The sequence below is a fragment of the Athene noctua genome, chromosome 2 (assembly GCF_965140245.1).
Source record: "Athene noctua chromosome 2, bAthNoc1.hap1.1, whole genome shotgun sequence".
In the NCBI taxonomy this organism is placed as follows: Eukaryota; Metazoa; Chordata; class Aves; order Strigiformes; family Strigidae; genus Athene; species Athene noctua.
In genome coordinates this window covers 34,705,966-34,730,590 of record NC_134038.1, presented here as the reverse complement: position 1 = coordinate 34,730,590, position 24,625 = coordinate 34,705,966, and the positions used below count along the sequence as shown (strand labels likewise).

The 24,625-nt window shown below is 36.1% G+C and overlaps 1 protein-coding gene across 2 annotated transcripts; it reads left to right on the top strand.

The window, feature by feature from the left end:
* Positions 1-4,858: 4,858 nt before the first annotated feature.
* HNF4G (hepatocyte nuclear factor 4 gamma) lies at positions 4,859-23,385 on the top strand. Of its 2 annotated transcripts, none has more exons than XM_074897670.1 (10): positions 4,859-4,976; positions 7,883-8,051; positions 9,569-9,663; positions 13,303-13,409; positions 17,146-17,301; positions 19,541-19,628; positions 21,713-21,865; positions 22,045-22,281; positions 22,765-22,887; positions 23,267-23,385. In XM_074897670.1, the coding sequence occupies exons 1-10, from the start codon at positions 4,859-4,861 to the stop codon at positions 23,383-23,385; spliced, it is 1,365 nt and encodes a 454-aa protein (XP_074753771.1). The 2 variants fall into 2 exon arrangements, with proteins under 2 accessions (XP_074753771.1, XP_074753772.1); XM_074897671.1 differs by having other exon boundaries at positions 4,859-4,980; positions 7,887-8,051.
* The last annotated feature ends 1,240 nt before the right edge of the window (positions 23,386-24,625 follow it).

Below are 24,625 nucleotides of genomic sequence, written 5' to 3'. Positions count from 1 at the left end.
AACTGACACCATCATGGCCTTGACTTTTCAATCACCCAGACACACTGCTCTCCATCAGTAGCACTTGCACAGCTACTAGTTGACATTTCGTGGTGGCGTGTATGCAGTGGTCCATGTATGATCTCTTGGCTATGAGATGGCCTTTCCTGGAATATTTCCTATTCTTCACCAGTGGTATTATTTGGTAAAGGCTGTCCTGTGCTAAGTTGAAGGCTGAGAAATCTCAGAAGAAAGTTTTTAAGTTATTAGCTGCTGACATATAGTTACTATATGTGTAATCCAGCTCTCCTTAGTGGAAGAAATTCACTGTAATATGAGCATAATAAAGAAGTGAAATAATAGCACAAATCTTCCTATATCTGGTAGGTAGTCAAGGTCTGGAGATTGCAGCTGCAGGACCACCACACACAGATACCACTGGTTTCACTAAACCAGTGAAAGAAAGTAGCACAGGACATCCGGAAAATGCAGAAGATACTATTTTAATAATTCTGATCTGTGCAGATTGTAAATGCAATATGAGAATCATCCTCAAAACACACCTTTCTGTTAAAGAGAGAGTGTAGCTAAGGGTTTGCAACTGGAATGTGTCTTGTATGTTGTGAGATGCTACCCAAGGCACTCACTGATGCTTGTACACATGTGTAAGTGATAAATAAAATCAGATAAACCTGATAGCTTTGTTTACCTTGACCTGAAGTAGTGGATGTATCATCTTCCCTTTGCGTATGACACCATTATATTACTGTGGCTATGCTAGTAGCATATCCCCTCAATGACAATGTGGTAAAGTGACTAACTCATTTATACTTTCAGAATAAGCTGCAAAGAATGCTATTTAGAATAGGGAGGGAGAATCTGAAAGTTGGCTATCCTCAGAGAGTGTAAATTATCTTCAAAATTATCCTGCAACAACTATTCTTCAGGCTCAAAATATTTTAGAGCTTTCATATTCTTTTGATATTTCCCCTCAAGTGCAGACAGGGCAGAGACCCTAGTGGATGTGCGATTAGAATTGTAAATTGCACTTCATAGAATTTGGAGTATTAAATCTCTTACTCAGCTTTGAAACTCTGATGTAGACTACTCATTATCATCTTCATAACTATTTTGGGATTATTTCCAGCTTGAAAAACATGGGTGGGTCCATACTGTTTGACAAGTCAGAAGCCAGGTGTGTTCTTTGTTTTCTGTGTTTATTAATATTTGTGACTGTTGATATTGTAGTGGGGTGTTCTGAAAGACAGATACTTTATGAAGCCAAAAACAGACAATTCAGACATCGCAATAATGGTCTGTTCTCTGTTATGCCAAGATGAAAAAAAGAAAAACCAGTCCTCATCATAACTTATTAAAGAAAGCTATGTATTTTTACTGTATAATACAGTGGAATTCAATATAATGAATCACCGATTGAAAAAAGAGGCAGTTTCAATATGTGCAAGAATCTTGTTTTTATAGAATGCCTGGGGTGGTCTAAGTGTCTAAAAATGTGTGTAATGGAAACAGGCTTAGCCTAGATTTCCCACAAAGATTTGTACTTATGTTTCTCCTGGAATGATTTGTTGCATCTAATCTTACCACCTTGCCTAAGAAGTGTGCCATGAAAACCTGTTATTCAATTCTGGTACTGGCTTTGTTTTTCTAGTGTTTTATTTAACCAGTATATTTTTAGGACAAAGCTAAAAGGAAGATGCAAAATGAAAAGGCACAGAAGCATCTGTCATAAATTTACAAAACAAAGCTGATAGTTGATGCTGGGTTTGAAAAGTGCATATGAGATGGTGCCTTTGATCATCTTACTGGAAGCAGGTATTGTGCTGTGCATTTACTGTCATGATTCATAAATTGTTCTGAAAAATCCTTTAACCAGCTCAGAAGCAACTTTGTCTTATTTTGGCTCTGAAATTTTTTGGGGGGAGGGGGGCAGGGGGGCATGAAAATGTTAAGAGACTTGCTGTAATGTTTTAGAGTTGTAGAGGACTGTAGCCATGTTTCCATCATGGTATTTAGATTTTAAGCAAAGGCTATTTTCTGAGAAGTTGAAGAAGTTTGGTAGTACACATATAGATTTTATCACTAATTTTTAGATCTGCTCCAACTCTTAACATTTTTATTTACAAAATAAAAAGCTGGCAATCTCTATTAAATAAAGCAGTGCTACAGTGTGACAAATCTTTTTATGTCAAACACGTCACAATTTTATATGTTTTAGAATACAAGCAAACATTTCCCAATCATTACTCATGGACCATTTATGAAATACTTGGGAGTGGGTTGCAGCAGAACTGATGTGATGGTGACTGGCGCTGAGGGTGTGTTACGGGAGAGGGACGCTCAGTCTCTGGTATGCCATGGGCGTACGTCGTTGTAAGTCAAAGATGAGATTCCTTGCTGGCGTGCATAGATTTGCACGCCACTTCCTGGGTAGCAAGGCTTTGGCAAACAAACTCTCTAACTTGGAGATCTTTTGAGTTTACTGTAGCAAGGAGACATTCTGGCTCAGCTTGTACGGTTTCATTAGGGTTGGTTAGCGCAGACTGTGTGCGTACCGTCTCATGTGTGTGCCAGCAAATAGGAGGGGAGACATACCAAAATGTGTGTTTTATCAACATACTGGATAAATATGCCAGCTTATTGACAAAAATTAGATGCCTTCCAAGTGTGTCCAGCACAACTCACTATACTTGCAAAACTAGAAATACTGTGAAGTTGTGTTCCTTACTCAGAAGACATGGGAGATAATTAAAACTTTCTTCTGGGGACCTGCATTTCTTACTAAGCTGGAATGATAAAAGGACATGTTGCTACTTAGTTAAAAAACCAAAGCAAAACAAAACAAAACAAATCCAAACCTGTTTTCAGTAGTGACAGTAGTTTGAGATTTGTTTTTATTGTCAGGAAGACTTTTATGGAAATAACCTTGATTTTATTAGCTTGTGTTCTATTTTATACCACAATCAGAAAGAATGATTACATTTAATATGGAGAACTGTACAATTAACAGAGTTAATAGTCTTAAAGATAAGATAGGAATGTTTTCTGTATGTGATTGTGAGATCAACAGATTTAAAGAAAAAGCACAACAAAAACCACATGAACAAAACCATTGTGTAGCTTTCTCTTTCTTCACAGTTACTGCAAAATTTATTTTGAAAAATCATTTCTTACTGAAGTTTACAGTATCACTTATCTCAAAGGTGTGTTTCACAGTTTGACTAATTACTTTAGTATAATTTGACTATAACCTTAAAACTTCTGCCTACCTAAGGCTATTATTTCTTGCCTGTCAGTAGTAGATGACTTGACATAGAATCTGAAAGAACATCTCATACTACAAGCTGCAAGGTCATTCAGAATTTGAAAAACAGTGCAGATGTCCTATAGGAAAAGAAATCTACTGTGCAGGGGTCTGAATACTAGTGAACATTATAAAGCTTGAACTGACATAGGTCTAAAGGCTGTTCATCGTTAGCTGCTTTCCACAGCTGCTCTAATTCCAGGACTGCATTCTGATCCACATAAGGCAAAAAGAAAATATATTAGTATTTTACAGTAGTCATTTAGTATACATTAATTGTTCGTGATTTACTTCATGATGGCAAAAATCCCCCAGAAGGCAAATTTTTACAAATGCAAGATTTGACTGTAAGAATTTTCCTTAGCAAAGAGTGAAAAAAATAGTATAAAGAACATATTTCATATAGTGTAGATTTTTCCATATTAAAAAATCAATTGAAATGAGTTTTTGTATGACAAGTATGAAGGGTCAATTCATTCCCTCTCCTTAGTAGTCACTGAGGGGCCTGCTATGGCAGCACTGAAGAAGTTCTGCTAACAGCAGAGGGTTTAGCAAGATCTGATCATGTCATCATACATGGTATCTTCCATCTTACATTCATTCCCTTATTTTAAATTTACTCATATGCCAGAATGTTTTCAGGCCTGGAGTTTTGATGTAAACTCAGCTAGTCTTAGCTATGTTTGTATCTGTGCAGCATACAATTTTGTATGAAAAAGCAAAAAGATTATTTATAGAAAATCTTATCAAAACATACGCACCAAGGAACAAATGGTAATTTTAGTTACCATGTAAACCTTTGTATATTGTTTAAAATATCATGTTTAAAGCAATTAAACATGTGCATCTGAATGATGTTTGAAAACAACCTGCTGCTATTACATCTTGTACGAAGAAGGCTTAGAGCAGGAAGCCCCCCTTCTGGGAATGTGCAAGGTCTGCTGCCCAGAGCCATCGCAGCAACACTGTGTGATGGAGGGGATCTATAAACTGGCCTTGCTGCAGAGCTTGTGTTGCTTGAGGCCTTAGTTAAGCATCTATGCAGCCAGCATAATGGGAGGTTTTGCAGCTGTCTTTTAAAATATGATGATGGATGTTTTGGGTATGAGGATAGTCCATAATTGTATCACACTTCCTTATTGTTCTGAAGACAGAGAGCAAAATGGCATATGAACCTACAGTGTCTTTACATAGTCATAGTGCTTTGTTTAGTACTGTTTATACCATACATCGAAAACCAAGTGTGTAGCAGGGCATAGGAGATAGGAAGCTTCCTGCACGTCCGTGGGTTCACTCAAGAACTGGAACCAGTACAACTCCTGATAAGGTTATTCCATAAAACATTCCAGGATTATCAGAAGGGTTGCACTGTATCATAAAAAAAAAAAAAAAAAAAAAAGCAAGCAGGTAGAATATAGCATGCAGAAGCAGTTTTCCAGCTCCTCCCATTGCAGCACGTAAGTGACACAGTTATAGTTAACTTTGGATTATCAATCACTGTGAAACAGAATGGGAAGGTTGTGCATCTGAGCAGCTTTTTCACTGTTTTTGCATTCAATGATGAGGCTCTCGGAACCAATGCTAGACATGGAATTGGCGAGCTACAGTGAAGTTTTAGATCCGACGTATACAGCACTGGAGTTCGAAACGATGCAGATTCTGTATAATGGCAATGGTGAGTTATGCTCTGTGATGCAAAATCAAGCCAGTTAACAGGAAAAGTGAAGTTTAGTAATTCTGTAAGGTGTTAGCTAAATGCTTTATTAATGGAGCATTTGGGGGTTGTTTTCAAACTATGTATCTGCTTTTTTACACTTCATCACTAAGTTAATAACATTATAATTCTTTAACATTAGGAAAGTAAAAGAGAGATTATATGTAATAAAATAAGTGAACTGTACTGTCACCAGTCAGTTAATCAAAGGAAGAAAATGGTGTATTCAGCAGTTGCTTTATTTGCTATAAGACAAATGAATAACTAGTATTGACAGTTTGGTCATGAAAGTATATTTCAGATACAACATCCGGAAGGACAAGACAAAATTATCCAGAGGCTTGTGAAAAGAATTAGGTACCGTTGCTTGATGCCTATTTTCTAATTGGTTGACTAATATTTTATTTATTTAAATGTTAATCTAGACTTTTCTAGGTATGTGTATATATGAACTAGAGTGTTTTTTTAAAAAAATCACATTGGCTTTCTAGAAGAAAAGCTACATGTGTTTGGCTAATGTAACACTTCAGGTGGAATTTTTAATGCAATAAATTTTTGAGAAATTTTATCAATAAGTCATGAAGCACACTGCTTTCGTTCTGCTATCATTGAGTACTGGCCAAAAATAAAGAAAATGTCAGTCTGTTAAAAGGAAGAAAAGTATAAGGCAAATTAGACTACTCTAAAATGGCTTTCCGAGTGTTCTAATATACTTAAAAAATCGCTTTATTGTATCAAAGTAAAATTCAAAGATCTATTGTAGTATGTATTTTTAAAACGGAGAACAAATATTAAATGATTTGCAGAAAAAATACATAGCACCTGCATTTCCACATATTCCTGCCATGTAGAACCTAAATTAGTTTTTATTGTTGAGCTTGAAGTTTCATCTGAATTTTTGATGCTACTTTACAGTAAAATTTGTAAACGGAAAGGTAGATTTTGTTATTGATTTAGGAAGAAAAAAACCAGTCCTTTATGCCCTAAGTGATTTTGAAGCTATCAAAGATTATGTAACTTTTAGATTACTTCTCTGCTTTTTGTTCTAATACGGGTGATTTCATTGGTCATTTGTTTTTTGCTGAATAGCAGCTTTTCAGGTCTGTTAATGTTACATAAAATGGGAAAACAGATCAGGGAATTTGTGCTGTGTTGCATTATGTGTTGGTGATAGAGCTATTTAAATTATTCACTCTAAGTGATTAGTTTGATAATTATTAGGTATAGCCTTTTTCTGTTTAATTTCCTTTTTTAGCTGAAGTATTTTCTTATAGCATTTATAAAAACATTGTCTTGTAGCTACAGTGCTAGTCTAGAACTGAAGGCTGCCTCTTACAAACCTTTCTATGTGTCTTTCCTAGCTGTCCAAATTAATTAGAAACATTCAGAGAAGTTTAACAAGCCACATTCAGACAGAATACGCAGTTCTGTTGAAATCAAAGAATTCTGCAAAATCAGGTCAATTTCCCAGACATTTTGTTTCAGAATAATAACAAGGAAAATAAGTATATCCTTATATATCTATACAATTTATATTGCTGTGAAATATTTAATCATTAAATTTAAATTTTAATTATTCTGTTTCATCATGATGCAAAATTAGAAAACTCCAAAACAAAGGTTTTATATTTTTCTAGCTAAAATAATTATGTAACCCATTTTTAAAAAATAGTTTTCCAGTCATGACAAACCTAATTTTAAAATAAAATAGTTACAGAACTGAGTTCTTAACTTCAAGATTTTGGGTTTTATTTAAGCAATTTTTAATACAATTCCTATCAACTGTGTCTCTGTAAAACAAAATTTTAAAAGTTGCTTCTTCTCTCTTTGACTAAAGAACTCTGAATTGTAAGCTCTTCGGAACACAATGAAAATTTTACAATGTATTTGTGTAATACATTTCAGTTGGATCTAGTACAATATGAATAATAATAAGTATCAGTGTTAACAGTTTCACTTTTACAGCCTGTCCACTGTTCATGAACTCATATACTTGACTTTTGAATGCATGTTTGAAAAAGTGATTAATGTGGCACTCTTTCCTTTCCCTGGCTGAACAACTACAAATGTTTAGGGCATATTGTAAACAGCTTTCCTTTTGTAAAACCAGAAGCATAAGAGAAAAAGCTATTTTGCAATTATTTCTTTGAACACATCTGTTAAACATTGTGAGTCAAAGAAGAATAAATATGTCTGGTTTGATTCCAGGTGAATTTCTTCAGTATTGATTACCATATTCAGTAACTAATTGTTAATCATGTAGATAATATTATTTTGTGCAAGTAAAGTCTGCACCAATGTTCCCTGGGAAAATTTGTGTGAGGAAATAACACTTAGTCCTCTTTTAGCTTTTTTTTTTTTTTTTTTTTTTAACTATTGTGCAAAAACTGTCTTGTGTTTTGTTTTTTGTTTTGTTACGTTTTTTTAACGTCACGTATGCAGTTTTATCTTTGTATGATAGTTGGCAGTTATTGCCAGCTCCTATGAGAACTGATATACAAGATCTTTGCCAGCTAACTAGGCAATACTGCTTTGTGTCAAAGTTCCTCTTCTTGTTAGTAAGAATGTATGTGTAATTAGACATGCAGAGTTACACTTTAATTTTTTACCCCTTTCAGCTGGAAAGAGTTTAGAATAAAATTATTTGTTGTTGTGAACTTCATAAATTGTTAATATCTCTATATCTTTGAAATTCTTCATCTAAATAAGAACCAGATGTAATCAGATATGCTGTGCAATACAAATAGTAAGTGGCAATTAAAAGAGAAAAGGTCAGAAAAAGCCTTCAGAAAAAGTACAAATTGTCCATGGGGTGGTTGTCAAAAGTTTTGTCCCTAACTAAGTATGTTGTTCTTGCCTATCCTCAGACAGTTCAGGAGAAGCTGTCAACATGAATGCTGCTGACAACGGGATCAGTAGTCTCTGTGCAATATGTGGGGACAGAGCGACTGGAAAACATTACGGTGCTTCCAGCTGTGATGGATGCAAGGGATTCTTTAGACGCAGTATACGGAAAAATCATGTCTATACATGCAGGTATTTCCAAAGATCTGCGGGCACTAAATGAATGAATTTAAGCAAAAATTACATTCAGACCTTTTCAAAACTATGTCAGGATAATTTCAGCTTTTTCTTAAGGAATTCTAACCAGCATTTTTGATGGGCATGTGATTCATGGTATATTCTTATCATTGGAAAAAAAAGTATTTTATTCAAGACTATACTTAATATTACATATACCATATACTGCATTGCAGATGTCTGTTGATATTGTTGATATCATTACATCACTCAAGAGCTGTTTCATTCTTTCATTTATGATTACAAAGGTCATCTCCTAGGAAAAAAAAAAAGAAAATTCTCATATTTTCACCGGTAATGTGAAAAGTGTAATTCTTCGCTGTTTTGTAAAAAATATTTTCAATTGTTCTTCTTATGAAGGCAGTTTCTGAATAAAAAGTCTAAGATTTATGAGTCTTATTTTAAGGGCTGTGCAAGTACATCTGCACAACTTTCCACTTTGGGTGACACGTGGCTTTTTTGAGTGACCATTTTCCCTCCTGTCAGTCTGAATGGCAATCTGCTAATTTCTGGATGTCTGCAGGTCATTGCGTCATGTTTGACAAACTGCTGTCTGCATGCACAAGTCCATAAAATGTCAGTTTTAAGCCATGCACAGAATATGTGGAAACCTTTGTGAGTTTAGACAAATCACCAAAGGAGAAAAATTTTTTAAGGATGGCTTGCTACTGGAAATGTTGTTTGCTCTCCTTGGTTCTTAATATTCTCATAAGGAAATATGTCCCTTATAGACATACCATGGTGGTATAGCATGGACATACCCCTAAAGTGGTGTGACAAGAGCTGATATAAGTGATTTCAAGAAGAGCTCTGCAGAACAGATTTATCTAACAAACACAAAAAAAGCAAAAGCAAAAAAACAGGGAGAGGAGGGGATGCCCTTATATATGTACCTGTAGATGTGCATGAGAGTGTGAGTAAGCCTTCTTGCAGTGTTGTGCTCCTTATGTTTCCTTATGTCTTCATTTCAATGTGGTGCTAAAAAATTTTCCTCCCAGTTCCTATTTACGTTTTCATCTGTAATGATACAACATGTAGCTTGTTCATTGGTGTCTCCCAGAAGGAGTAAACTTTGCCAGTCAAAGGTACTGGTTTTGCAACTAATGGGTCCTCCATGACAGTGACATTTGGTGTTTTCTTCGATTGTCCTTTCCTTTTTCTATTTGTAAGTTGTTTGTTTTTTTTTTTCCCCTCCACCATCATTTGATGCAGCTAGTTACTGATACATCTCACAAATAAACTGAGGTGTAAGTGATGCACATAACTTCAAAATTTTCCACACTTCCTCATTCCAATGCATATATGTGTGTATACATACACATATATTTCTGCAAACTGAGCAGGTATGAAACACAACTCAAGACTGATTAATTAAAAAAACAAATCAAAATAACATTAGTTGGTTTTCTTCTTCATAATCAGGGTGCTGCTTTATTAATTCTTCTACATTTACATTTCCTTATCTCTGATAGATTCAGCCGGCAGTGTATTGTTGACAAGGATAAAAGGAATCAATGCAGATATTGTCGTTTGAAAAAGTGTTTTCGAGCAGGAATGAAAAAAGAAGGTAATGGAGTCATTTATTATTTGATATACAAAGAGAAATAATCTGAATTAGTTTTAAAATGTAATAAAAATTCTAAAAATCTCCAGCAGAATAATTCAGTGGAAAATCTGCTGTAATGCCTTCATGATGGAGGCATCAACTTTTATTTTGAGGTGAAATAAGCATCATCTCATTGTCAGGTGGGTAAGCAGTTCTAACAATTTGAGTGTTAGCAAATCTATGTTTTAGAGTGGATTTGCAACTGTTTAATCCACGAATCCTGGAACCAAAATTCATTGGTTTCTAAGTGTTGAGCCATATCCTGTAAAAGTTCAAAGTGTGAGATTTTAATTTTTACCAAATTTGAATCATAAAATCTCTATCTGGGATTTTGTCTCTACCCCATCTAAGTAATGACAATGCCAATTTACTGGTTTTTTTCCCTTAGTTTTAAATGTTTGAAGCATTTAAGATAGAGGAGAAGGAGTGTGAAGTTGAGCAAAAAAGGAGCGGTGAGAACTGTAGTGGTAGCTGTCAGTGGAATGTCCACATTATTTAAAAGAATTTCTAATCTCATTAACCTCAAACATGGGAAGACTGTTACTTATGCATCTCACTGACAGACTTGAAGAAACCTGGGTGTCACAATGATCCTCCTGTCAAAGTGGAAGGACAGACAACCATAGGAGCAGAGCAATAGGGAAAGAAAGGCAGTGGGAATAACAGAGGACTTTTGTATTGGGGTTTTGGGGCTGTTGCTTCACTGGCAATTACGATGTAGAGGCAAAAGACATCGTGATCAGATTCAAATAAGAAATCCAGAATGGTTCATCACAAACTTTGCTATCTGTTTTGTTGGGAGCGTGGTATACCTACCTGAAGGCCAGTCTGTAATGTGAGTGTGCAGTTCTCCTGCACTGGGACTAGGCTATAATATTTTTAGTCTATACATAGCTTTCCTAGGATAAAGGGAGCTGTTTCTTTATGCTCTTATATATCTATACTATAGTACTGCTTTGCTAGTAATCAAGTTTTAGTATGAGGTAAAATGGATTTTCTCCTTGCAGCTGGATGGGGATGTTCTAAACAGTGTTACACTGTGTATGTATGAAATAGGTTTGTTCATTCTTCTGGGTCTCCTTGAACACCGTTTAGCCTTTTGGAATTAGAGCCATTAAAATCAGTAGCATGTTGTATACATATTATCAATCTGATCTGAAGAAAAGGGAAGACCCAAAAAGTTTTACAAAAAACAAAGCTTCACAGACTTTCAAAACCTGGAATTACAGAATGCCTTAGCTCAGAAGGGACATCTAGTTGTCATCTAGTCCAGCCACCCCCCCCCACCCCCCCACCCCCCCCATTTAAAGCAAGGCTAACTTCTAGGTTCAGTCAGATGGCTTGGGACCCCATCCAGCCAGGTTTATACAGTCCCTGAGAGGGAAGATTCCACAACTTCTCTCAGCAACTCCTTCCAGTGCTTGACCACCCTCACTGGGAGGAGATTTTTGCTTATAACTAACTGGAATGTGTCTTACTGCAATTAGGGTAGTGTCCATTGCCTCTTGTTCATTCATTGTGCATCTGAGAAGAATCTGACCCTATTTTCTGTAAAATTCAGAAATTAAGACCTCCACCTTTGTCCTCTTTTCCACATAAACAAAGATGCCTCTCTCTGATTCACCTTGCGCATCTTGTGGGTTTCACCTCCATAGCCCTCTGCTGGACACTGCCCAGTTTTCCATCGTCATTCATCTACTGGGAAGCCTAAACCAGAGAAATAATCACTTCCCTCAAGATGCTAATGTGGCCCGTTCATGACTAGCTGACATTGCCATGAGGCATGCTGCTGACTCATGTTTATGAAGTGAAGATATATTTTGCCCAAAACTTTTAATATAATTTACACCGCTCTGCCTCCTCTGGTGCCACTACCTATAAAACTTTCATTTTTCACTGCATCCAAGCTATGTTTATTCAATGCTTCCCAGTGCTAAATAATTCAAAATGCTCAACTGTAAATTTTGCTGCTTGTGTGTTGTTATATACCTCCCTGCACTGTCAGGGGATGTCTCATAGCATAAGTGTAGCATGGTCTATATGATAGTTTCTATTGTAGCAAACCACTTTCTTTTCTTCAGGACGAAGGTAAGAAGGACTTCATCTGGTAAAAGCTATACAAGCACTCTTTGAGCAAATATTCCCCCTTTCTCATGGAATCTCTGTTTAAGGCAATTTTAGCCTGAACTGCCAAAAAAGCATTAGCAATCCAGTCAATCTAGTCTAATAATTCAAAATTATGCATATGCAGGAGAAAAATTGAAGCATTTTCATATTATTCTCAAAGTTTTCCACCGGTGACTTTCAGTAGTGATTGTCAGAATAGCTTACTATTTTTCTAATACTAATCAGTGCTGATCTTATTTTAATTATCTAGGTAGCACTTCAGCTGCTAAGATTCAGTGAATGTTTTTTTCTCCATTCTTTTAAAAAAGGTTGTATTTTTGTTTCCTGTCTACATGAACATTTAGCACTTTATCACTGCACAACATTTCTTACTGTGACCTTAATAAAAGGCCCATCAGTGAGTGTCCTTGGCAAAAAGTTAGTACACCTCTGGAATAAACTATGTGCATTGTTCAGATAAACCCTGAAAACTATTTAGTGTATAGAATATTTTATTTTTTTTATTGAAACCTTTGGTACTACTCCTAAATTCTGTAATGCAGATTGTTTCCCACAAAATAGCAAACATATCTTTGGAAATAAAGCTGCTGCTCTTAAAAGATGATGAGATTCCTTGTGCAATAAAAAGATTTTGATCAGCACAATTCTTTTTTTTTTTTTTTATATTTTCTTCTTGGCCTAACCTTGGACATGATCTAGGTTTTAGAAAAATCTGATTGATAGTTTTTTCTTCTTCCTTCAGTTCAGAAGTAAGCCTTGATACTTCATAAGCCTTGCATGTGCTGATTAAGGATTTCTTATCCAAAGCCCTTTCAACTGCCTTTTTTTGGGACACCATGAGACAAAACTTACTGGGCTGAAACACTTTTGTTGCTTTTTCTTTCTTTTTCCTTAGTTAATGTTCTGTAAAGTGGCTAGGTAAACTGGCAGTGTCACTGAGGAGGAGCGTGAGATTTAACTTTCAAAATTATCTTACTAGTGTGTTAAATTCACGTTTCATTCCTGTTTCAGGGTTTCTCACAGGAGAGCAGGAATAGGGCTTTCAGTCTTCCTCTGACAGACATTTTGCCAGTGGTGATGCTGTAGCTCTTCATCTGTTCAGCAGTCTGGAGATGTCCATTTCTACCGTTATCATAAAGTCTCACTTATTAAATTGGTTAAAATAACAAACAACAACATGTGTTCAAGTTCAAAGGAAGAAAGAGGTTTTACTATAATAAAGCCAAGCACAAAAGTTCTCATAATTCAGTTATCTATCTACAATTAGTTATACCTGTTTTTTACAGGCAAACAGTATACAGATAAAGACCATAAACATGTATTGTCGTCCTTCCTCCTTACTCAGAGCTAAAAGCACAAGGTCTTTTTTGAATGTCATACCTTTTGATTCTTATAGCTATCTAATAAACTTCTGAAATGGTATTGTGTGTCAATGTCTGCAAGTCAATAAATGAGATGATTATTCTTTTCCAGCTGTACAAAATGAACGGGACAGGATAAGTACAAGAAGAAACACTTTTGATGGCTGCAATATTCCCTCTATTAGCACATTGTCACAAGCTGAGACACTTTCCCGCCAGGTACTGAGATCTACTACAAAATTATTTTATGACTTCAAGGCCATTTTTATTCTAAAGTTAGACACTTTTCAGTTTCATATTGTATTAAATATAATTATTGAGATTACTTTTTTCTGTTTACAAAGTGCACCCAGATTCCTTTTCCCAATGAAAGAATCAGTAATAGAATACATTCTTAAAGCAAAGTCAATAAAAATTTTCTACTTTGTCCAGGACAAGATGTCCTAGGCACCTTTCTTAATAAAGCTTTATGGTTCTTACTGCTTTTAAATCAGCTGCTGTCCCGGGCAGCTGGTGGCATCTATCTATCCTTGAGTCTGGCTTTACCATGAAACATTAGGGAAAAAATTGTCCAAAGCCATTACATTCAAAGGGGTGTAGACACTCATTTCCTTACATTCTTTTGAAAATCCTATTTTTAATATCCTTAGACATTATAAATAAGGCAAACAGAAGTGTTCCAACTGCAGAGTCTATTCACATATCACTTTTAAATTTTCTTTGTCTCATCTGAACTTAATTTTCTTTTTTCTTTTTTTTTTTTTTTTCCCTATCCAATCAATTGCTGAATAGAACAGTCTCCAGTCCTTTTCTGCACCTCAGATAAATCATGGTCATTGATTCTGCATTCTTGCACCTTTTACTAACTTACTTAGAATTTAACTGCCACCTTTATGATTTCATGCTGACTGATTTATACATCACCAAATGTTTTGCAATCTCATCCTTTATCAGCATCTCTCTTAGGGTAGAACTGCCTGTAAAGAATTGATGCAGGAATTACTGGTTGATAGTCTTTGGCACATATGTCTGGGCAGACTAAATGAACGTAATGGACCTGCCTACCTTTCATACCTATACAGTATGAAAAATATATATTTTTACCTCCTTAGTAATTCTTTGAACTTTCTTATTGTGCTTTTTTGTGTTACTCACTTAATAATTTCCAACTGGTATATGCAATTCAGGAATAAGAGCTGTCTTAAATAGGATCACATCTTCAGCTGTTCCTGCCACAAAGTTCTTTTCAGATGGTAGATTCCTGGCCTAAAACATCAGCTTGTGTATACATACAAATTTATTCTACTTATTACTTGGTATGTTGTAGTAGGAGACAACTGCTCCCACTATGCCAAGCATATATGAAGATACACTCTTGGCCTCAAAGACCAAGAAGTCACATTAACATGATGGAGAAGTAAAGTCTTAAAAGTCCTTGTTTTTTCCTCAGTTGAATGAGTCTCTAAGGTGAGTTCAGTCCTGTGGAATGACTTGGAGGAGGTGGTGGTGTCACAAATCATTGGCCAAGTTCTTCAGCTGTGAAATGAGGAAGAAGGTGCATTCATCCCATTTAAAATTTTCATATTAAAATAGAGAAAATTAATTATTTTGTCTCTGAAGATCCCTCACAGGGGGAAGTTGTCCAAGTATGATTTTTTCTCCTGCAGACCCAGGAGAGGCTTCCAGGATCATGTAAATATGGAAGGGACATGCTGAACTATTGTAGGAGTAAAGGCATGTGTCTCTGATGGTTCTCAGGACAATAGGGATATAGTGTTGTCATGTTCATCAAGTCATTAATGGGTACATGTTGCATTGGGAGAGGTTTCATCTCCATATAAGAAAGAAATTTGTTACAGTGAGAACAATCAATCACTGGCACAAACTTCCAAGGACATGGTAGAGTCCCCATCATTGGAGATTTTCAAGATACAATTGGACAGGGTGCTAGATAATCTCATCTAGGTTCCCCTTCCCACAAAAGGTTGGATGAGAGGATCTTTTGAGATTCCTTCCAACCTGGGCTAGTCTATCTATGATTCTGTGAAGTCAGCGACTCACATGTTGCACTGCAGAAACGAGAGTCAGGTTAGAGCAATAGAGAAATAGAGAGGAAAGTTCATAGCTTCATATCCTGGTGAAGAGATGCAACCCTAGGAGTTCATAATGAACTCCATGGGATTAATCCTATGAATCCCCTGCAGAAGCTTACCAGGTAATTTCAGCACAGAGTCTATAGTTTATCCTGTAAGATATAATTCATAAAGATGCATACTTTTGATTAAAAGATATTAAGGGAAGGGCAGTGTATTAAGTACATGAGTCAGTAAGTCTACTGGTTAAACAATAGTTGGTGCATGGTAGTATTTTTTTCTGCTCTCAGAACACTCTTCTTTGTGTAGGTACTTTTGAATCTTGATCAAAACTCCTCATACTCTTCTGGAAAAAATTAAATACATTGAATTACTTTACTCTCTTTCTTTACTGGTAGCTGTCATCTGAATTATATTCAGTATTTTCGGCTTTGTTTTTGTAGAACAGATGCCAGAAATGGACTCATGATTACAGTAGGCATTTCACAAATGCTGTCTACAAAGAGATGATACCTCCGACCTTTCTCCTACATGATAGCCTTTGAATTATGTGTCTGAGGATTTTTTTCAGCTGCCTAGCTGCTGTATTTTCCTGAGAACTAATGTTCAGCTAGTTAACTGCCATTAATAGCTAAGCTGTTTTCAGTGGTTTAGACTACTGAATTATGGAGGAAGCACTGAGCTTTAGTTCAGAAGTGCAACTCCTTTTGACCACCCAAGGATAATGGGATTTCACCACAGATCCCATTATGGGGTTTAACATGGATCTGGGAATGAATGGGATCTGGTAGGAATCAACCTAAACAGCATCCAGCATCCTGAAATTTGTTAGGTACACAGTATTGGAAGATCAAACAACTTTTTTTTTTTTTTTTTTTTTTTTGAGGGAAGATAATCAATACAGAATTCTTGGATGTGCTTCCTGTAATAAAATGTAAGGTGAAAGTCAGGTTCATAGGCCTTGTAAAGCAGTGGGGTTTTGTTGTTGTTGTTGTGGTGGGACCTCTTCCTCTTCCTCTTCCTCTTCCTCTTCCTCTTCCTCTTCCTCTTCCTCTCTTCTTTATTTTTTTCTTCCTTGGTATTATAGGAGTTATAAACTGACCTCTTCTCAGTCTTTGTTTTATCTTGTCTTTCCTGTTAGGCTTAACAGCAAGCCTGGTTTTGTTCCTTTCCTTGAAAAGTCATTAAGAATTTCAGGATTTGGCTCAGTGATTATGTGAAAGTGCCCCAGCTTCAGGCCCAGAAAGATATTGCTCTGTTCTTATTTCACAGCACACTGTTCACTGCAGGTGGTCTAATGCACACCCATATCCTTTACATTTGCTCTGAAACGTCTCAGGCCTCCACCTATACTGCTGCTTCATCATTACAAACCATTCTCCTCCAGGCACTAAAAAACCCCCATTTTACCTTCTAAAGTTAATGATACTTATCTTTTCACTAGAACATGCTACCCCTTTATTTCTCTCTTTCTTTGCCCTTAATGTTACTGCATGCACCTATGAGCTCTTTTTTTTTTTTTTTTCTGAAGTAAATGTCAACCAGTTTAAAGGAATAAAAAACCCACCTCCCTCCTACAGATAATAAGGGCTCTGGTATATTTAAAAAGAGTATTTTGGAATGAGAAGATATTGTATCATGATATGAATAGTGTAATTTTTAACATACTGTAATACATACTGGCAATAATGAGAAATAAAATTTTATAATTTACGTGCAGACTAATGGTCCATGTGGTCAATGAATTTCTCAGGAGTACGCATGATTACTGCTGCGATTTTTTCTTAAATATGCTGTTAACCAGTGAAAATGCAATTATATGAAATTTAATACTGTTGATTTTTTTGTCTCACTATGGACAGATCTCAATCTCCAGTCCTGGTGCTAGCACTGACATAAATGTTAAGAAAATTGCTGGTATTAGTGATGTCTGTGAATCTATGAAGCAACAACTTTTGGTCCTGGTGGAATGGGCTAAATATATTCCAGGCTTCTGTGAATTACCACTGGATGACCAGGTATAAGAGGAGACAAAAGAGAGAACTTAATTACTGTCCTGTTATTTCTGTGATATTTAAATGTTATGATTAAACACTTATTTTTTGTCTGATCAGTAGAACTGGGTGCTATACCCACCATCTTAAATCTTTAAAGTTTTGAAATACCACCCCACCACAAAAAAAGAGGAAATAGATAAGGCTCTATCACATTAACAAAAAGAAGTAGCAAACCAGTATGTCGTTCAGTGTTTTGTGTTTCTGTATTCTTTTGGAAGTAGAGGTACAAAGCTGCATGCAAAAATGAGAAAAATCTTATTAAAAACTCCATGCTTTTTTTCGACTTTGGAAAACATTTTTTTCATGTTCACCTTTCATTATAATATGGTTTATGACACGTTACTTAATTTGAAGGAGGTCTTCTCTATTTGCAAAAAACAAAAGCCATTAGAATCTTAAACATGCCAAACATACCGATATCAATCCATAGCAAATAATCTTTCATATAATACAGTGTACTAAAATCATATTGTATATAATGAACATGGGAGAAAAAAGCACCAAACCTTGAAAATTCTTAACGGTTTGTATGACAGAGGTTTGGTCTATCATCACATCTGTAATATATCCTAATATATCACTGGGTTTTGGAGTAAGTTGTGCTGGCACACTCGGAACCAGTGTCTCCTGTTCTGGTAAGCAATTGTCTCCCTGTCCGCCTGGGAAGGAAGTTAATTCTCAGCTCAGATTCTCTTGATTCCAGTCCACCAAAATCTGATTCATCTTGAAAATGACTCTGTGAAGTGGAATTGTGTAATTTCTTCTTTTTGCCTCTTCAGTGTCTCAGTTTTTAACAAAATCCTGCAAGCGGGCTTAGATCATTCTTAAGTTTGAGATTCAAACTGAGCTTATTCCTTCTTACACTCTTCCTCAGGAATATGGAGGTGTTTCAGGCCACAGGAGACACCCCAGAATAGGAGCTTAACGTTGTCTTTGCAGACCCATTAGAATATGATATGTGTGCTTATGCATAATGCATAATATGTGCATATATGATATATGTGGTTATGCAGTTCAACATACTGCAACAAGTTAAAAATCTTTTAATGCAAAATAAGGAGAATTTTAAATGCATTAGTGTCACAAGGGCAACAAAAGCAAGGAAAAATATTGCTGTCTGTATTGTTAAGATGGCATGAAGGAAAAGAGAAGGATCAGTCCTCATTAAAAAGTTAAAGTTTAAAGAAAAAAGCAGCTTAGAAAGATGGGCTGAAAACACCCCTGTAGTGCATAAAGAGTACATGTTGGGAAATACTCCAGAACCTTAAGTACCTTAAAGAGTAGTGACAAAGGTATTGGGAGTTAAATGCCACTTTTGCATTTGTGATAGCCTCTTTCTAAGGGGCACTGTGCATTTAATTATAAAATAAACCATCTGGTTTTGAACAAAAGAATCCTTATCTGGGAATCAGCCTGATTTACAAACCATCGAGCAGGCCAGAGCCGATAAGTTAACTCTGTTGAGAGCCTGAGAAGTCTTAACACATTAAGTATTCCTCGGTGCTGTGTACATTTACATCACTCATAAAGCTTTGGCTTGGATTTGTAAGAAAAGAATTACTTGCCAAGAGAGGAGTTCCTTGAGGAAACAGAGGCCAGCACTGAAATCAGAAGCAGACATTAAAAATTAAGGAAAGCAAATAGGTGACAAAGAGTAAACTAAAGACCACATTTTTAAGTGCCTTCCTGGTATGAATCAGGTTTCTTCTTTGTTGACAGTAGTGGATAGTTTAGCATAGCTGGCTTTGTTGGGGAAAAGGGTCTTTTAAGTGCAACATAAATTTTTGGTTCAAGGTGAGAAAAATGAAACACTGATAGTGCTGAATTTACTGTAACTGTTCATTCCAGCCCACCAGAGTCTTTAGTGTCAACTTAAAATTCAAGAGACAATTTTGTTAAGGGAATAGGCACTAGGAAATAAATGCAAGCATTGTATTTATTGAGAAGCATTTTGAAGAGCTGTATGTTTAAAATCTAGACCAAATGCTAGAAGTGACAGAGGATGACAATTTAATTATAGTGTACTGTTAGTACAGTGTTAAGGTTTTTACATTCACTTTACATTTTACATTAAAATCTTAACAGTCTTAAACATGTACCTATAGCTGAATACACTCATGGTAATATGCATCCTCATTTCTTTTGCCCTCATTGGAACTTACTGCTTTATCATCTAATGAGGCTGATCTTTTTTCTTGAGGTTGCCCTGCTAAGAGCACATGCTGGGGAACACCTGTTGCTTGGAGCAGCAAAACGGTCCATGGCGTATAAGGACATTTTACTTTTAGGTAAATATTGGTTTTGTTTTAATTAATAATGATGATGTTATAGTACATTAGCAACCATGTAATCACTTAAGTGGGACAACTGTTCTAGCACAATCAAAGCAATGCATTCTGTGAATGCTAAATAGCTATTAATGACATAATGTCACATGACCTGTTCCAGCAAAAGCAGGTGGACAGTTTCCTGTGAGTTAATACAGCTAAATGTTTATTGGATACCAGAAACCACAACCTAAGGGAGTTCCTGGAAAATTATCTCCTTACATTAGCATCCTCTTTGCACCTTTGTCCTGTAAAATAACAGAACAGAGCAACAACAAAAAAAAACCATAAAAACCCTTTGCTTAAGATAGGAGCAGCCAACCTGTGGCCCATGTACTAATTTCAGTCTTCATGAAAACCATTTATCTGGAGCTTTCTCAAGAGCCCTTCAGACATAGTCAGAGAAGACTGTACAGGTTAGAAGACTGGATAACCTGTTCCCTGCAACTCTCTTTCCCAAGAGTCCTGTCACTGCTGCCTTGACAGTTGCCATGTGGCCATCATATAAACATCATGCCTGTTGTCCCCTGCCATGTGGGAGATGGGTGCATCCATGGCACGAGGAGGAGTCACGCCTGCATAAGCCTGTTCTTGGTCACTTGAAAGGCTCCTTCACTGGCTTATATAAAGAGAAATGGCTGTTAGGGAAGGGGATGTCATCGTGTGGTGTAAGCATGTCTTCTCTTTGTTCACACAACAGAGAGGCACAGTAATATGATGAGTTGTGTGCCTGTGTGTATAGTGATGTGATGAGGCATTTGTTAGCATTGTTTGACACTACTCTGTCAGTCTGAAGTGCACCCTGCCAAAAATGGTCTCATTAAACATGTGCAGCACTTTGGCTGGTTTTTGAGAAAGCCCGTAGGTCTTCTTGGACAGAATTTTTTATGTGAGGCAACGCTATGTGGAATATGGACTCAAACTAGTTTCTTCACTGGTGATGTGGTACAAGGAGGTTTTCCACTACTTGTTCTCCTTCCTCTTTGGGCCTTCCTTTTCATAGCTCTAAATCAGCTTGAATTTATTTTCACACATATAATAACATTAAAAGGTTAAGAAGGTCTTGGTCTGGAAATGTTACTCTCACCAGCAATAATTTCAAGTTAAAAAGTATACAGATTACTTTCTTAACCTAGTTCTTTCTCTAGATACAGTTTTATTGACAAAATTAACAGAAATAAAAAAGAAATATTTGCAGTTTTATTTGGATTAGCAGGTAATAAGGAAAATAATAAGCAGAAAATTATAGTCAGCATCTCCAGCATCAGCATATGTGAAACAAAAGAAGAAACAACTTAAGTCTCCAAGGCTTATTTCTGATACTTGGAGGTAAAGCTTATGAGTCATTTTGGCATGGATTTCTTATGATATATCATCAGCTCTTCTTTCAAAAACTGCTTGGTGACTTCCAGAAACTCTGTGGCTTTCCCACTGATCTCACCACTTACATTAAATGATTTTTGGACAGAATGTGAATTAAGATGCCGTGATGGAGATGTCTCCAAAATGGAAATTTCTAATTAAAAGAGCAGAGAAAATTCATTCTTTACGGAAAATTTTATAATACTTCTAAATTTTATTAGGAGTAACAGAAGCATCTGTTAGAAAAAAAAGCATTCCTGGTGTCTCCTCTGGAAGAAAGCTTGTTTGTCCATTCACAAATCCTAATCATTCAGCTTGAGATACATTATTTTAATGGGGGAAGAAGAAATTTTTGGATCTGTTTACCTTTATCTATAAGATAAAAGCCTATTTGCTCCATAGTTGTGCATTCAAATATGGACAAATTCAAATTAGTCCTGTGGACTAATCAGTAACTAACATGTGGGCATATTTACATGCACAGATTATTTACTGAGAGCCATATTTTACATATATAGTATGTTTGCAAAGAACAGTTTTGTATGCTACAAGGATAGTTATTACTTAAAAAAATATTAATTTGATTAAGCAAAATGAAATGTGCTTTTGAAAATGGGCTTGTTCTAGTACATTACATCAAAGTCTTTATATCAATCCACATGTTGGTATCCTTTCTTTCTAAGGCAACAATTACATAATCCATCGCAACAGTACTGAAGTAGAGATCAGCCGAGTGGCAAATCGGATTCTAGATGAATTAGTTCGACCCTTCCAGGAGATTCAGATAGACGACAATGAGTACGCTTGCTTGAAAGCAATTGTGTTTTTTGATCCAGGTACCTTTTTGAAAATATCTCTCAGAATTATATGTGATTATGCTGAAAGTTATTTTTGTTGATGTAGCATCTACTCATGTTATCTAGCTTGATGGAAAAGAATAAAATAAAAAAACCACTTAAGATGCTCCTCCCAAATCATAACCTGCCTTGACTTCAAGGTTTTGTCATTTTTTAAGATGCAAAAGGCCTGAGTAATCCAATGAAGATTAAAAATATGCGGTTCCAAGTCCAAATCAGTTTAGAGGATTATATTAATGATCGTCAGTACGACTCCCGAGGACGATTTGGAGAACTTCTGCTTCTACTGCCTACACTCCAGAGCATCACTTGGCAAATGATTGAGCAAATACAGTTGGTTAAACTATTTGGAATTGTTAAAATTGACAGTTTGCTTCAGGAAATGTTACTAGGAGGTAAGCTAACAACTTGTTAAATTTACCATGTTGTATAATGTTGAGTTTAGCATACTGGGATTTTGAGGGAATCATGATGTTATCAAACACTTTGACCACTGCCTTTCTGACTGAGCTTTGGTTCATGTGATTGTTAGCTAAAGCCTTCTTGTCTTGGCTGCTCATCTTGTTAACTCAGTCCTACAACCTCAGATTGTGCTGTGTACTTCTCAGTCATTGCTGAATATCTAGACATACAATTCCCTAGGCAGATAGAAGAATCCTTACAAATATTTTGTGAAATCCTCTGTTAATGCAGTCAAAACAGTGAAAATAAACACAGTGATTAATACGGTTGAAGTCTGGTAAAATTGTTTAATGAATACCCAGAGGCAGTTATTCAAATTGCCAATCAAAATATTTGCTTTGCAGAAATGTAATTATTGAATTTGCTGGCAGCAACATGCTCTTTCAAATTGATACATGCTTATGTTATTTTTACAGGTACTTCTAATGATGCCAGTCATCTGCATCATCCAGTACATCCTCACTTAGCCCAAGATCCATTAACTGGCCAAACTATCCTTATAAGTTCAATGTCTGCTCCTGTACATACAGAACAGATTTGTAAGTAATTGCAAGCTAGCCTTCTGTCATAACATTCCACTGTTACATTTAAAAATATTAATTAGAATGGTGGCCTGTCAGTGCTCAGTTATTTCATCAGCATTCTTAATTAAAATAATTGTGCATTACAAACATACGTATATAAAGAGTGTTACATAAGATACTTTGGCCTGAATTTAACCTAATGTTTAAAATTCAGCACCATTCTGATATATCATTGTTTTCACATGTAAAATTTTTAATAAACTAAAAATTCTGCTAATTAAAATATCCTATTTCCCTAGCATAGCAAATGTTACAGAACTTCATTTCGGTGTAGTAGTATGCATATGTGTATGTAGAATATAAAATGTGTAATTCTTTCTATGCTTTTTTTCAGCAACTCCAGAAACTCCATTACCTTCCCCTCCTCAAGGCTCTGGACAAGAATACAAAATGTCTACAAATCAGGCTTCAGTCATTGCACAGCAATCTATTTTGAAACAAAAACCATTGTGATAATGTTTCTGTCTCTGTCTTACCCTTCCTTCCTTCCTTCCTTCCTTCCTTCCTTCCTTCCTTCCTTCCTTCCTTCCTTCCTTCCTTCCTTCCTTCCTTCCTCCCTTCCTCCCTTCCTTCCCCCCTTCCTTCCCTTCTTCCTTCCCTTCTTCCTTCCCTTCTTCCTTTTTGTGCACTAGATAAATTGGTAGGACACTTGCACATTTAAAATCTCAGGATGAAAAAGGAAATTATTTCCTCAGCAGCCACCACTGGGGGTGTTTCTTAAAACACCTCATGATTTGGAAAGAATACTCACTGTTCTGACTGCCACATACAGCTGTAACTGTGGACACTGCAGTCTGACAAATATGTATAGAAGTTGATATTATTTTTAGATCTTTTAACTGCACAGATTCATTTTTTATTTCTTGTTTTAGTTGTTGTTTTAATATTACTGTTTCAGATGTGTATATAATTTTTTCATTGTGACAGAACTGGTTAGTGGTTGTTGAGCTGTGAATTGTAGACATGAAAAAGCGGGTTAATCAGACAAAAGCCAAGATTCCATTAATAGTAAAGCAGTAGGCTACCAAACAAAGCACATGCATTAAATGAAGAGGAGAAAATACTTAATAGACAGAAATACCCAACTCATTTTGAAAAGATCTTGGTTTGAAAGAACCATCTCTTTCAAGTAAAATTTCAACAAAAGAGTTGAATCCTCCCTGCTTACCTTTTCTGTGAATCAGAGGACCTGCCACAGGCAAATATGTTTGAGGACTTTGTAAAATCTGTATATGCAGTAATGTCTGTATCGGTCAATTGGACAGTGTTGAGGCATGGGTGCTAGCATTTATATTGTGAAGTAGTTAGAGCAACGACTGGTATGCTTTTTCATCAGGACTAACTAGTACTGTCCCAAACAATTTCTGGGCATGCTTTGGGAATTAGGCCAGTCTAGGGACACTTTTCATCAGGTGCTTTGGATATGGCCACCTCTCTTCAGGGGCACAGAGAGTGTAACGAGGAATGTGGCCAGACCATGCCACTTGACCTCAGGGCTGAATTATAGACTTTGTACTGTTTGATCTACTAGTGTAAATGTAGCCATTGTGATTGTCTGCCTAACTGGTTGGTGAATGCATGTTTCAGCACTCACTCTAAACTTCACCTACAGAGAAGCTGTAGTTATGTAGTAGCTCTGTGTATTACTAACCCAAGCGGCAAACATACCTGAGTTCAGCTCCAGATGTTCCTG